This window comes from Halteromyces radiatus (assembly GCF_025201355.1).
Source record: "Halteromyces radiatus strain CBS 162.75 chromosome Unknown BX664scaffold_12, whole genome shotgun sequence".
Taxonomy (NCBI): domain Eukaryota; kingdom Fungi; phylum Mucoromycota; class Mucoromycetes; order Mucorales; family Cunninghamellaceae; genus Halteromyces; species Halteromyces radiatus.
This window is the reverse complement of record NW_026251698.1, coordinates 213,391-227,526: the sequence shown is the minus strand read 5'-3', so window position 1 is coordinate 227,526 and position 14,136 is coordinate 213,391. Positions and strand designations below refer to the sequence as shown.

Below are 14,136 nucleotides of genomic sequence, written 5' to 3'. Positions count from 1 at the left end.
AAAAAAAAAAAAAAAAAAGAAGAGTGTGGAGATTGTCATGTTAACACTTTACTTATTTAATTACCATATAATAGGTGCGTGATCGTGTTTCTCGTCACAAGCGAAAGGATGGAACCACAACGCAAATCAAGTACGCAACAGTTCAACAGTATGCCGCTGCCATAGTGGATCTTTATCAACAACAGCGTCAAGCAGGTGCAAACTCTCATCCAAACCCTAGGCCTTATGTCAAAGATCTTCTGAAAATGGTGAAAAACAAGGAATATGAAGTAAGCCGAGGAAATTATGAAGACCGTGGTGAAGGTACGTTGGCCGATGGATACACAAGCAACGACCAGGTTGCCGATGTGGTGAAAGCTTTCCTCTCAAGAACTCAACGTCATGGTGAACAACTTCGTGGTGCTTTGGCCTTTCTTCTCTCACATTACATGCTTCTTCGCGGTGAAAGTATTCGCAAATTGGAAATGACTGATCTCCAAACGATCAATCTGGAAAATGAAGCGGCACGTCAAGGTATGGATTGTCCTGCTCTAGTTATGATCATGCGTCAAGGCAAAACGAACAGACACAACCGATTGGAATTGGCGGGTTGTATGCGTAATATCCGAGTGGAAATCTGTCCCTTCATGGCTCTAGGCTTTTATTTCTTTTGGCGCTTTCATTTCGAAAACGAACCGTTTCCCAATATGATTTCTTCAAGGACTTGGTACGACATCAAGGTGTTTAAGGCTCAACAAAACAATAACACGGACGAATGGTCATACGAGGCACACAGTAAATCAGTGCGACGTGCATTAGAACGGGCAAATATTCGGTCAAAAAAATCAACTCATACTGGTCGTGGCTGTGGTTCTCGGATGGCTCATGTTTATGGTGTGAATGAAGATCAGATTCGACAGCAAGGAAGGTGGAACAACACGACAATGAATGGTGCTTACCTAACGACTTTGCCTAGAGAATTCATGCGTACTATGGTTGGTTTTCCTAACAATCAAGGTTCCTTTTTTCTGCCCCGTGCCGCTTTAAATCCTCCTGAAGAACTTTGTCGAAAGGTGTTTCCCGATGCCAACACGTGGTATGACCGACTTATGGCCAAAGATCTCAATCCGAATGGTAATGATGACATGAAAGTTACTGTGGCCGCTGTTGCTTTTCTGAAGATGCTGTTTGTTATCCGCAAATCGTTTATTCAAGATTCTGTCTTTATGATGCAATTGTACCCAACCCATCCTCTTTGGACTCTTCAGTTTTTTAGTGATCTATTGTACGTGCAATTCAAAACGTAAGTTTTTTTTTTTTTTTTTTTTTTTTTGTGATTTGATAGTGCATTGTAGGTATAGACGGATCTTCTCATCTTTTCCTTTTCAGTCAACTTCTAGGTATCGCTGTTCAAGAAGATGATCCAAGTTCACTCTTATTGCAACGTTGTGTACCAATCATTGAACAAAGGTTACGAACGATCCACGAGGATCTATCACGACAAATGGAAGCTCATCGAACAACATCATCTACAACGAACGATTACATCTCGCAGTTGGTGACTGGAAGGGCAACACTCAGTCTAAACATCAACTTCAATGATGGCAATTCCTCTATCGTTGCAACTTCGACACCAGTGCCATCTTCTCATCAACCTCAACATATCTCAACATCATCCTCACCATCAACGCCAAGTACAGATGATCATGTGCCGCCTGTTTACCGGATGAATCGTGCTCTAAAATCACTGGATGACTTGTGGAGAGAATGGTACGTTGGGATTGCTGGTGGTTACGCAGTGGATGATTTAGAAAAACGTTGGGGATCGCAGTGGAGGAAGGACAGCAAGGAAAGGAAGTTTTACAGTCGAAGACGCCGGATTATCGACCAGATCAACAAGTACTCTGTGGAAAGGAATGTATCGACAAGAACAGCCCTGGAACGTGCAGAGGAACGACGCGCCCGCCATGGATATTCATTACATTACTTAGGTGAAAACCCATGCATGATCTATGAAGATATGATATAGCGTCTTCTGTTCCCTTTTTTTTTTTTCTTCTGTTCCCTTCTTTTTTTTTCTTCTGTTCACTTCTTTTTTTTTTATTTAATATATTATACTTTTTTTTTTTTTACATATCATATATATAATAAAGGATTATTTGTTTGAATCATTCTTTCTTTTTCTCTCAGTCTTTTTTTAACATACATCAGTTGTTGTCTTTCTTTTTTTTTTTTTTTTTTTTGTGAACTTTCGCTCTTTTCTTTATGAGTCTCTCTAGATATGTCAAAATATCACTTCAAAAATAAAGTAAACTGTGATTGTGTTCAAACGTTTTTCATTTTCTCCATTTATTCTTATCATATTTAACAAAATACGACCATCATCATTGATTTTAACAACTTGTGTAAATTAACAAATATGGAACTGGGACGTTGTGCCTGATTAACAAAAGTTATTGGACATCGGAGGGTAAAACATATGGAGACTTTCTGGGACTTGCAGTGACCTGAAGGAGTGATAAAAAAAAAAAAAAGAAAAGAATAAAACAAATACCTTTATGTAATTAACACCAATAGCATCAAGTATGATGATGGAGTATAATAATAAAAGAAAAGTAAAGGAAAAGAAAAAGAAAGGGAGAGGAAAGGAAAATAAGCAAAAGAAAGGTTTCCGTAGAATTCTTTTTTTGTAGAGAATTCGGGAATTGAATAAATATGCCCAAAACGGTAAAGGACCGTCTTTTATTCTTTATTTCTCTTTCTTCTTTGTTTATTCCCATACTTTCTTCACACATATCATCATACTTGAAAAATTCCTCCTTTATGATGCAAGTATAAACAGAGAAAATTGCTTCTTTGCAACCATACTAATCTACATTCTTCTTTTGTACTGATGAATATGATGAACATTCACTATTTTCTACTCTGTTTAATAGGTTACTGTAATTGAACAGAAATGCAGGCGTACTAAAGGAGTATAAAGGGAATTTGAACAAATAACTTGTACGGATGATGGATAATAATATGTATTCGCTTCTTTCTATATTCTCAATTTTTAAATAGGTTATTGAAGCTGCTCAATAGAAGCACGTACAATCTCCTTAGGTAAGCCGATAAAACAATTCATATACAATCACTTGGAAGAAGACTTAATTCTACTTGTATCCTTTTTTGTTTTAGGTTATGGAAGCTACGCAATAGAATCTATAAGTAAGCAGCCGCTTTTTGAAGATAAGGGAAGTACCTCTAATACGCCAACATTGATTTATATTCTCGCTTCCTGTTCTTTTCTTACACGCCATTGACGCTACGCTATGGAAACCAGCAAGCTATCTTTGAAAGAAACTGGAGCAGCAGCATGATGAATTGATCAAAAAGAATTGCCATTACTTCATATTTACTGAGCATACGCCATGTCCATTCAGTGAAAACAGCATCATTGCCATCATCAGTCCTATTTTACGATCAACAATACAATGAAGAGCAACATCATCATTACTATTGTCAAACAAGGATCAACACGATTTCGAAGACGAGGATAAATAAATAGATTGTTCTTTTTTTCTTAGTGTAGTTTAGATTTATATTTATATATAATAAATGGAAAAGGGTAGACATTAGATAGGTGGGACCGGAGATCTTGACTTCTCGTATTGAAAAGTCGATACTATCATTGATTTTTCAATTTTTTTTTTTTTTACATTGGATAGATAATAGATATATACGTGTTTTATTGAGCATAACAGAGAATTACGCTAAAGTAAAAAGCATAAAACTGAAGACAGCATAATGTAAACCAGATATATTTTATTATCATCAATCAAATGAAAAAGGAGTAAAACTTTTTTTTTTCATTGCCTATAAAATCTTTTTAAACTAAACGCAAATTCATGGTCAAATGTGATGATTCATTGGAAACGATTGGGTATTTGTCCACGAACGAAAGGCTCCGGTCTTCCGTGACCTTCTCTGTGGTGCAGAAGGATGGTCCTCATATTTAGACACGCCATTAAGTCTCTGTTCCACTGGCGATATCTGCCATGGAAACCTTGCAGCGCCATTTGATTCATGCATTCTTGAGATGTGCATCTAAAAAAATTACCATCATTATTATTGTTAAGTAAAGAAAAAAAAAAAAAGAAAAAGAAAAAGAAAAAGAAAAAGACATACCTCAGCAATCCCCACCGGCGGACATCTCCTGTTCTGAATGGACGTGGATTCGGGACAAAGCCAAAATGTTCTAATGAGTACTGAGAGCAGGATGGACAAATTTTGATTGTTCGAAATTCATCAATTAGGTAGACCTCAAAACCGTGCCTAGCAAGCATTCGTCGCATTCCAACACCTCGCATAGGTTCATGATGTCGTTGATGGGGTGCAGACCAGTCACCAATGATAAGAACACAGTTGTCACCAAACGCATCCCTTAGAGAGTGTACCAAACGCTGATCAGATTGCTGACCCCGAGTATACGCCGATAACCTAAGCTTTCGAAATAACGGTGTCTGCTGGTTGCCGTGATGAATCATTTCCATGGCATAGAACCCGTGTAACGTTTGCCAAACTTCAGATCTCCTTTGCAAGAATGTGGTAAAGGTGTCGACATTCAGAGATTTGGAATTCACTTGGGAAAGCACGAGCTCCGCATGTTGCACTTCTTCAGGCTTATGTTCCAGCATGATTTTCGCAAACCGTCTGCTTTTAGTTTCATTTCTCCTCTGATTTGATGTATATCGGTAAGTTGATGGTTCATCTACTGTAGAAGATTCATGAAGACAGAATAGCAGGTCACGTCTACCAACGTCAATTAATACACAACGATCCGCTATTTCTTGGTGTTGCTCTGCTCCCAATTCGTCGATATATTGCGTCGTTCGAGTCAAAGGCTGATATTGTTGCCGAAGTCCCGTTGCCGTTGTGTTCTTGTTCTGCTTCGCTATAACCAAACTGACACCGTCCGTATATACAGTCCCACGGAATAGGAAAACATGTTCTTCATCATTACCGTTCTGAGGTTTCCAGCAATTGCGGCCAAAATCAACAACCTCACTCCAAACTGCGACTTTGAATGCTGGCGTAATTGGCGGGCTACGGTTGTTATAGGTCCTTCCGAGTATTTTTGTATACAGTATTTTGGTGTCTATCTGAAGAAATGAAGGCACCCACGACCTACGGAGAGGATACCAATTGAATTCAGTGTATCCAAATTCGTGGAACAAGTTTGCCATCCGGTAAAATGCAGTGATGTATTTAGCAGGTTCGTATAACACATGTTCATAATGGTTATTGTGAAAATTTTCAACAGGAGTCGGCTGGATCAAGTTCAAGATTTCCACAACTCGGTCGAAAGCTTGAGGAAAAGATTGACGTAATACCATATCATTGCGTCGACTTGGATGCCAGGCGATGGCTACTTTGAATTGCCTAGCTGGGACAATTATTTGTTCACGAACAGCCGCATCAATTTCCTCAGCCGTTGCACCTTGTTCGTCCAATCCAGCTGCCAAGATTGTTGCATCGTCTGTGACATTCAGAGCTCGATTCACAAAGTGGCGGAGACGAGGTTCAAAATTCGATTGAATGTTGTTCAGATAGCAGGATTGAATTTTATTTGACTCGTATAATCCAACTTGCTGATTATACGTAAAGCGGACTGGCGCATACCCCGTGTTTTCAAAGTAGAGTCCTCTATGGTTGTTTATGATTGTGGAATGTGATCCCGTAATAGTTTGACGTGTAGTAGCAAGCGATTGCCAGACAGCCAAAAAAAATTTTTTGTCGTTTACATAGTTGTAAATTTCGAAGTTCATGTTAGCTTGGAATTCACGTAGAAAAATGAATTTTGTAAAACTGAAAGCATGCTTAGTTATCGTATGTACATTGATAACAAGCTCCTCCAGAACCGCGCGATATTCTTGTTGCCATCCGGCGTCGTCCAAGGATGTTTTTATACATATAAACCTAGACGGTGACGTCCCTTGTCGGGAGTGCACCATCTCGTCCATGCGAATTGCAGCAGCCATAGTATAAAGTTAGATGTAAAAAGAAGATATAAACAGAATACTCTAGAGCAATTCAAAGAAAAGAAAAAAAAAAGCAAAGAAAAAGAAAATGTTGTTCTGTCAGAAGGCAGTTAGAATGAACTAGTTTGTATTTTGTCAGAAATTTTCACAGTGACTGACGACAATTTTCGTATCAGCGTATTCCGTAACCATATCCATAAAATAAAAATAATGCATTCACAATAAAGAATAAAAAATACATCTAAAAATGGAATCAATTACATTGACTTGTAACAAAGTAGTTGGAATAAAGATAAAAGTTTTATTAAATAAAAATATAACTACTAAAGACTACTAATTGATGTACTATAACTAAAGTTGTTATAAAGAAAGGAAAGAAATAAAAGGAAAATAAAAATTACTATCAAAAGATACAAAAATAAAAACACGGACTTTGAAAACTATTATGCACATTGTCCACTATCAATGTATTAATACTCCAGGACAGCTATTTTGAAACAAATGGAACTATTTCCTTTTTCTTGGTTCGCTATTTTGACATCTTTTTTCATGCTCATTATGCAAAAAGAAGATGAACCAACCAATGAGTTGATGTTAGTACACTTTTAATCAACCAAGATGGTATAAAGGAAAGGGCCAGCCTATTTTTAACCGTCGAAATTGGGTGTTGGGTCTGACATACTTATCCTTGATGATTAAAAAAATTATTAACTAAAATTCCACAAATTGTCAAAAATCACATCCTTCGTTCAAAATCCCACATCCTATCCGCCTCAATGTCATACGATTATCCCTTTCTTTTTTCATATAAATATCCACCCTTTCCTTCCTTTTTTTTCTTTTATTTTTCTTTTATTGGTCAAATTCTAAAATAAAAAATTTAATCATTATAATAAAATAAATTAACTACTCATCAAGCATCTGGCCACTCTTTTGGATAATCATCATCTAAAAGTTTTATTCTCAAGATCTATTACTATTTTTTTTTTTTTTTTTTGCAATCATCCATCATGTTTTATCTTTATTATTTTTTCCGTCTTCACAGGATGCCTAACCGACTTATCTCCATTACTCTACTTTACCTGATCGTCAGCCAAATAATCAACACTTATCCTTTACCCTTATTTTTATTTTTCTCTCTACACTTCATCAAGGTTATTACAGTTACTATACTTTTTTTTTATTTCGTTTGATCATCTTCAACAATATCAGGTGTAACATCCCGTTTCCTTATTTGGATTATTCTTCATTTTATTATTAAGTTACTTTTTGTTTTTTTTTTTTTTTATAAAAAGAACTGATGCTCACTTCAAACGAATCGACACTGATATTATTTTAATAATATCATCCATACGTTTTACAAATCAATCTTCCACTAAGTTTGGAAGTCAGTAGAATTTTGAGACGCTGGGACAGTTGTTTTTTTATTTATTTATGATTGACACGTCGTATATTTTCACTTATATACAAGATAATAATAATAAAAATAATAATAAAAAAGGCTTTTATAATACCATTGTATTCATGAACTGAATCACTCTCTTTTATCGCCTGTGCAATGGCGTCTAGACAAAACAAGTGAACGCAAGTATCTTTAAACTGTTATATGCACTATGGGAAAAGATCTGAAATAAATTTTATTTTTCCTGAATACGTTTATTTTTTTTCCTGACTCGATTTAGTACAGACGTTCTTGATTTCTGATTTTTCTGAAATACATTACGTCGCTTTCAAAGTAAATTAAATGCGAATTTCGGAAAAAAAACGAAATGAATGTCGGATTTCCGAAATTCATTTAGTATTTTCATAATTGATTCCAGAAAACCGAACTTCATTTCTGAGTACAACAATATACAGTCATCAGTCATTATAAACACGAAAGAGACTTTATTTCATTGATATAACTATACTACATAACTATACTACATGACTATACTACATAACTACACTACATAACTATACTACAAGGATAATGTTCACCAGTACGACCAGGACTAACTAATGCCACCTCCAAGATAATGATCATGACTTCCACTTTGGGTATAACTATTTTATTTGATATGGATACTTCAATTGGCAGTCTAACAGAGTCATTCCGGGGAAGAAGGGCGTCGATCTTGGCTTGATTGTATAGTTTGCAACCTACAGATAAAATTAACAAACAGTAATCCATCATAATCCATCAACATCACTCTCTTTTCTTTTCTTTTTTTTTTTTTCTATATAAATGTTACCTTGGCTTTATCATTGAATGTTTGTATCACCTTTATTGTATAGAAGATAATCTAGCAAGCTGCAAATAAAACCAACAAAATGAGTAGTAATCTATCAATGTTTGTTTCTTTTTCTTTTTCTTTTTCTATATAAATGTTACCTTGGCTATATCATTGGATGCTTGTATCACCATTATTATATAGACGATAATCTAGCAAGCTACAAATAAAATCACCAAAATGAGTAGTAATCCATCAATGTTTATTTCTTTTTCTTTTTCTTTTTTCTATGTACAAGTTACCTTGGCTGCACCATCGAATGTTTTGTACCACCAGTAAACCCAATGTCATCATAACAGTTGGCTCAGAGAGAAATAAAGGCTTGCCAAATGCAGATATCAGACAATTTCAGATCATCAAGAAAGATAGTTGTATCGTCTTACGTATAGCGCTCCACTATCAGTCATTGATATGATCCTCAATAATTTTTCCAAACCAAATACCGCAAATGTCAGGACTTAACAGGGACTCCAGGAAGAAACAACACGATCAACAGACAATAACTGAATTTCCTACGTGTTGCATTTTGCCCTCCACCTACTTGAGCACAAAATTCAGTCACTAGATTCATAAACGACTCTAGAGACTGATCATCCTCGACCAAGTCCATTGCCCGTAAACAAACAAAGATCAATACACCATGATCTTCGTCTGACCAAAAGCTAAGTATAAAGTAATGATGACCATTCAACATTTGATTGTATAGACCGCTATCCTGAAACCTAACAGATAAAAAAAAAACACAGTGAGTAGAAATCCATCGATCTTATTCACTTTTTTTTTTCTTTTATATATACATATTACCTTGGCTACATCAGGTTCCAATATGGTTCCAATATTGATGTAACAATCATAAAAACCAGCACTAAAGAGATAACCAAAAGCATTTTACATATAGTATAATTTGTTGACGTTTTGTCAAAGAGAATGGAGATAACCAAAGGAACAGGAGTAGTAGCCTAAGACCATGAGAGAGAATGATAATAGGGAGACACCATATCAAGTGGGAAAAAACAAAGGGCAAAGACCAACAATGCAGGAAAACGATCTTGAAGAAATCACCAACCACAGTAGAGACAGATAAGAGGAATAGAGAGTTCAACGACCTGTGAAAGAAATATTGATGAAAACATCATTACAATAAGAGGCAGATGAGAGAAAGGAAAAAAGACCAACCAAGTACGAAAACAGATATTGAGAAAGACACCACCAGAATAAGAGAGATCAGTGCAAGCAAGAGAGTCCAACCGAGAGGAAAAAAGAAAAAAAAGGATAGTGAAGAAAGTACCATGTTGGAAGAGAGATAAGGTAGAAAGAAAGACCAATTACGCAGATAAGAGATTTGATGAAAAATACCATTACAATGAGAGACAAATGAGAGAAGGGGGAGAAAAAGAGAGTCTAACTAAATAGAAAAAAGAAATAAGATGAGCCACCTCTTGTACTTGTTGTTTCAAGATGTATTTGTGATTTCTACCACTTCTTCTATCAGGAATCGCACCAATTCATTTAATTCATTACTAAACGGTAATGGTATCCAAAGTGTTCTTCAACCAATATTTGGCTTGATAATGCTTGTGGGAATATGGAGGGCACAGAATGAGCTACAGTTTGTCATGTTAAAAAAAAAGTGAATTAAACAAGAAAGAAAAGCGAAGAAAAAGGAAATACGGTGGATTTTCCCTTTATACTAATGACTGACTTTGAATCGACTTCACCATTTTTTTTTCTCTTTGATTTTGTACCTGAAATGCATTTCATTTTTACGAGATCCATTTTATTTCAAGACGAAATCAATTGAGGAAATCTAAATTTGGTTTTTGTAAAATAAAATGAAGTTCATATTTCCGGAATTGATTTTATGATAGGAAATTCATTTTGGGTTTATGACATTGATTTCATTTTCAAATGAAATGTTTCATGAAAGAATTGGAAAACGAAATCAAACGAGCTTCATTTCAGAAAATACTGAATTGATTTAGGAAATACGAAAAGGATTCCGTAAAATGTCGGAAATCTGATATTGCTTTTCCCATAGTGATCATATTACTTTATCATGTCGTTACATTCTTGACGATAAATAAAAGTACAAGTTAATGGCAACTCGATAGTACTCTTAAAAAGAAAGGAACAACGCTATTTTTTTTACCCTCTCACCCACCCTTTTTTTATTTATATAAAAATAATAGTAATAATAATAATAGTAATAATAATAATAGTAATAATAATAATAGTAATAATAATAATAGTAATAATAATAATAGTAATAATAATAACAATAATAATGATATGTACAGTATATATGTAAAAAGTATAAATACAACTAAAAGGAATATAAAAATGACATAAAAAATACAGGAACTAAAAGAAAAGACCAGCAAACCGAGAACCAAATTCTGTTCGCAATCCGTCAATGCACAAGGATTCAGCTGCTCGGACCATAGCTCCTTTGCTGACCTAGAAATATATAAATACATATATGTAGTATTAGTCAGAACCATCTATTTTTTTTTTTTTTGTTACCTTTGTAAGATAGCTGTCCGGGTATAGGTCGGCCAGACAAAGAATCCATGGCCCTCCAGCGGCTTCGACCAAATCACCATAGATACTACATTTTTTTACCATATCGTTGATTTTGGTCATAGCGTCATCTTTGTCTTCGTCGGCGAGGTGTTGCACTATGATGGATAGATATTAAAAGGTATTTCTTTTTCGTGAGTAGTTTGCAACCTTTCCGTGCGTATTTCATATATTTTACTTACCACAACGGGAAAGGAAAGCGGAATAGGTGAGTTTACTGACGTTCTTGAGGTGATGGAACCTTTTTTGATATTGGAACATTAACGCTGCTTTGGTGATAGTGGTTTGAACAGCGTATTGTTGGTAGTTGATGATGGTGTTTGCCAAATCAATAAGGTCCGATGGCGCTACTGCTGTTGTTGTTGCTGGTACTATTGCTGTTGTTGCACTTGTTGTTGTTGTTGTAGTTGGTGCTGCTGTTGTTGTGCCTGTTGTTGCTCCTGAAAGTAAATTTTGGACTAGTTGCCCGTAACTATCAATTCTTTCTACACTGTTGGCAATGGTAATGAATGTTGCTGGCGTTGGTAACTATTATAATTTCAAAGGATTTCAAGTTAGAACTTTTTTTTTTTTTTTTTTTTACTTACTTTTGGTTTGATTCCACGATAGCTTGGATCATTGTTAATTCTTTTTCTTTTGGTTGGTTGTTGTTGTGATTGTTGTTGTTGTGATTGTTGTTGTTGTGATTGTTGTTGTTGTGATTGTTGTTGTTGTGATTGTTGTTGTTGTGATTGTTGTTGTTGTGATTGTTGTTGTGATTGTTGTTGTTGTTGTAGCTGCTCTCTTTCTTTTTGTAGTCGTTGTTGTTGCTGTTGTAACTGTTGTTGTTGCTGTTGTAGCTGCTCTCGTTCTTTTTGTAGTCGTTGTTCTTGCTGTTGTAGCTGTTGTTGTTGTCGCTCTGATTGTGATGATTGAGCTCTTGCTGCTGCTCTTGCTGCTGCTCTTGTTGCCCGCGTTCCTGCTGATGCTAATGAGGAAGATGAAGATTCTGGTTGTTGAGCCATGATTTTGTACTGCGGTCCACCTGTCATTACTTGGGCAAAGATATTGCCATTTTTGAAGACCCCACGATAGCCCCCCTTTCTCAATGCATTGTTTATATTGGAGAAAAAAGATTTGGCTGTTTAAATGAAAAATTAAAATACACATAAAAAAATTAGAATTGTATTTTTTCGTTTAATATATATATATATATGTTGGTATACGTACGATCAGCTTTGAGATCCTCGTAGTAATCGTTCATTATTGTTGTCAGTAAAGAAGTAGTAATATATAAAAAAAAGAGAAAGAAGAAAGGTGAGAGTAAAAAAAAGTGAAAAAGTAAAGAAAAGAGAAAGGACGAAAAGACAATGAGAATTTCTTCATATAGACGGATCGTAAGGATCCGATTTAAATACTTCCAAAATGTTTTTAAATCGGCGAATGAATGTTTTTTATGTAGCATCATTATCTTTCAAAATGGCAAATCAAAATTTTCATTTATTTTAAAAACATAAGACATTCTCATAAATAACAAGTTCAAACAGATAGATTAATTGTTATAGTATCTAAATAAGATAAAAAGGTAAATAGTTAGTAGCATTATTTCACTTTATAAAAAAAAGAGTAACGCCATTACCTTAGGGTCGTCATTCGATTGTTTATTGCCATCTTGAATAAAAAGTAAAGTAAACGCCACGTTCAAGCAGATAGACCAACTGCTATAGTACCTAAAGAAATAAAAAAAAATTAAACAGTTAGTAACATTCTTTGACTTATATAAAAAACGTAACTACATTACCTTCAAGCCATGAGGTTCCTTTGTCATCACCAACATGAATAAAACAAAAAGAGGTAAACACCAGTTTCAATAGATAAATTAGTTATTATAATATAAATATAAATAAAAGAAAGAAAAAGGTCAGTAATATTCTTTCGCCTTATATAAAGAGAAGAGATTGTATACTTCATTACCAAAGGTCATCATAATATTACTTTTGTCATTAATAGATGTGAAGAAAAAAAAAAAGGAAGGAAAAAGAAAGTAGTGGAAAAGGTGCCTGTGCGCGCCTGATCCGTTTTCCTTATTTTTACGTCCCGCCACTCATTTTTTTTCTTTTTCTTTTTCTTTTTCTTTTCTTTTTTATATTCCTTTTATTATTCAATAAGCTAATAAATACCAAGGGATATGTTAATCTAATCACATGACGACTTTTTTGGTATCAAAACTATGTTTATAAGATAAAATAAAAAAAAATATAACTGGCTATCCTTTCTTTTTTATTATTATTAGTGTTATTTATTTATTTTTTCTAATCAAAGTAGAATCACTTATACAACCGAATCAATAAAAACACAACAGATTAAAAAAGTAGACTCGCTTCAATATAGATCAATGAACAATGTCAACAAAAGGATTCAATCTCACTAGGAAGCTGATCTTCCACAAACAAAGGCAGAATTAATCGAATACCATCTAAACAATACCATAATGATAGATTTTAAGCTTCATTTTTATACCATCTCTCTTTTTCTTCTTCTTCTTTTTCTTCTTTTTCTTCTTCTTCTTCTTCTTCTTCTTCTTCTTCTTCTTCTGGCGCGATATGTGAATTCGATACAATAGGAAAGTAAGTCCAAGAAAATAAAAACAATGGTTACACTTACGGTCAACCTCTTCTAATTTATTCCTTTTTTTTTTTTTTTTTTTTTACGCCAACTATCTCGAACCACTTTACTACATCGTCCTGCATTCCTCTTATTCTTGCAAACTATGATGAAAGGCAAGTATTATTGCAAAACAAAAATATCTTTAGATGTTATTTTTTTAGGCGGAAACATAAATAAAAAGTCAATTTGAAAATTATGCAACCGAAATTCCTGGGTGTCAAGAATATATTGGGCAGCGTTCTAGAATATTATTTCTTGTTCATTACTGTTTCTTTTCTCTTTTTTTCTTTTTTCGATATAAACATTTACAATGACAACAACAATGAACACCTATGCCAAAAAAGAAGAAGTAGATTTTCGATCAATAGCACATGTAATTCAACATTACATGAAGGAAAGACCTAGTAGGTTTCAAAAAAAGATATACTGTACCACAGAAAAACGGGAAGGAAGAAATATTGAAATGGGAAATAAAGAAAGACGAGCGTATACTAATCGTTTCATTGAATCTAGCGGACCCGTATGGCAAAGATGCATGGAATGCATTTGAAACGATTGCCAAAACATATGACGCCAAAAAATGGGAAGAGATCAAGGAAACCTTTGTAGCTACTCCTAATGAACCAACTCCTCCT

The 14,136-nt window shown here is 34.6% G+C and overlaps 5 protein-coding genes across 5 annotated transcripts; 1 reads left to right on the top strand and 4 right to left on the bottom strand.

The window, feature by feature from the left end:
• Window positions 1–221: 221 nt before the first annotated feature.
• BX664DRAFT_246057 (uncharacterized protein) lies at window positions 222–623 on the top strand (the record flags this gene model as incomplete). Its single annotated transcript, XM_051540252.1, has 1 exon — window positions 222–623. A coding segment is annotated over one exon (402 nt), but the record flags the coding sequence as incomplete, so codon positions are not given.
• A 3,279-nt stretch (window positions 624–3,902) lies between these two features.
• On the bottom strand, window positions 3,903–5,621 carry BX664DRAFT_249185 (uncharacterized protein; the record flags this gene model as incomplete). The annotated part of the gene is made up of 2 exons (XM_051540274.1): window positions 3,903–4,068; window positions 4,150–5,621. Coding segments are annotated over 2 exons (1,638 nt in total), but the record flags the coding sequence as incomplete, so codon positions are not given.
• A 123-nt stretch (window positions 5,622–5,744) lies between these two features.
• On the bottom strand, window positions 5,745–5,975 carry BX664DRAFT_270742 (uncharacterized protein; the record flags this gene model as incomplete). The annotated part of the gene is made up of 1 exon (XM_051541113.1): window positions 5,745–5,975. A coding segment is annotated over one exon (231 nt), but the record flags the coding sequence as incomplete, so codon positions are not given.
• A 3,102-nt stretch (window positions 5,976–9,077) lies between these two features.
• BX664DRAFT_344005 (uncharacterized protein) lies at window positions 9,078–9,605 on the bottom strand. Its single transcript, XM_051547396.1, is given in 2 exon segments — window positions 9,078–9,103; window positions 9,115–9,605. The coding sequence occupies 1 exon segment, from the start codon at window positions 9,564–9,566 to the stop codon at window positions 9,411–9,413; it is 156 nt and encodes a 51-aa protein (XP_051395810.1). The 5' UTR covers window positions 9,567–9,605; the 3' UTR covers window positions 9,078–9,103; window positions 9,115–9,410.
• A 936-nt stretch (window positions 9,606–10,541) lies between these two features.
• BX664DRAFT_389542 (uncharacterized protein) lies at window positions 10,542–11,526 on the bottom strand. The gene is made up of 4 exons (XM_051549547.1): window positions 11,443–11,526; window positions 11,038–11,096; window positions 10,799–10,953; window positions 10,542–10,732 (listed from the first exon to the last, which is right to left on the bottom strand). Exons 1-4 carry the CDS (start codon window positions 11,472–11,474, stop codon window positions 10,637–10,639), a joined length of 342 nt encoding a protein of 113 aa, XP_051395809.1. The 5' UTR covers window positions 11,475–11,526; the 3' UTR covers window positions 10,542–10,636.
• Between the last annotated feature and the right edge of the window lie 2,610 nt (window positions 11,527–14,136).

Coding starts and splice junctions, on each gene's coding strand:
- BX664DRAFT_344005 (XM_051547396.1), bottom strand. CDS start 9,566: ATGGTACTTTCTTCACTATCCTTTTTTTTCTTTTTTCCTCTCGGTTGG.
- BX664DRAFT_389542 (XM_051549547.1), bottom strand. CDS start 11,474: ATGATCCAAGCTATCGTGGAATCAAACCAAAA. Junction 11,097..11,442: donor ATCGTGGAATCAAACCAAAA/GTAAGTAAAAAA, acceptor ATATCAAAAAAG/GTTCCATCACCTCAAGAACG. Junction 10,954..11,037: donor CGCTTTCCTTTCCCGTTGTG/GTAAGTAAAATA, acceptor TATCCATCATAG/TGCAACACCTCGCCGACGAA.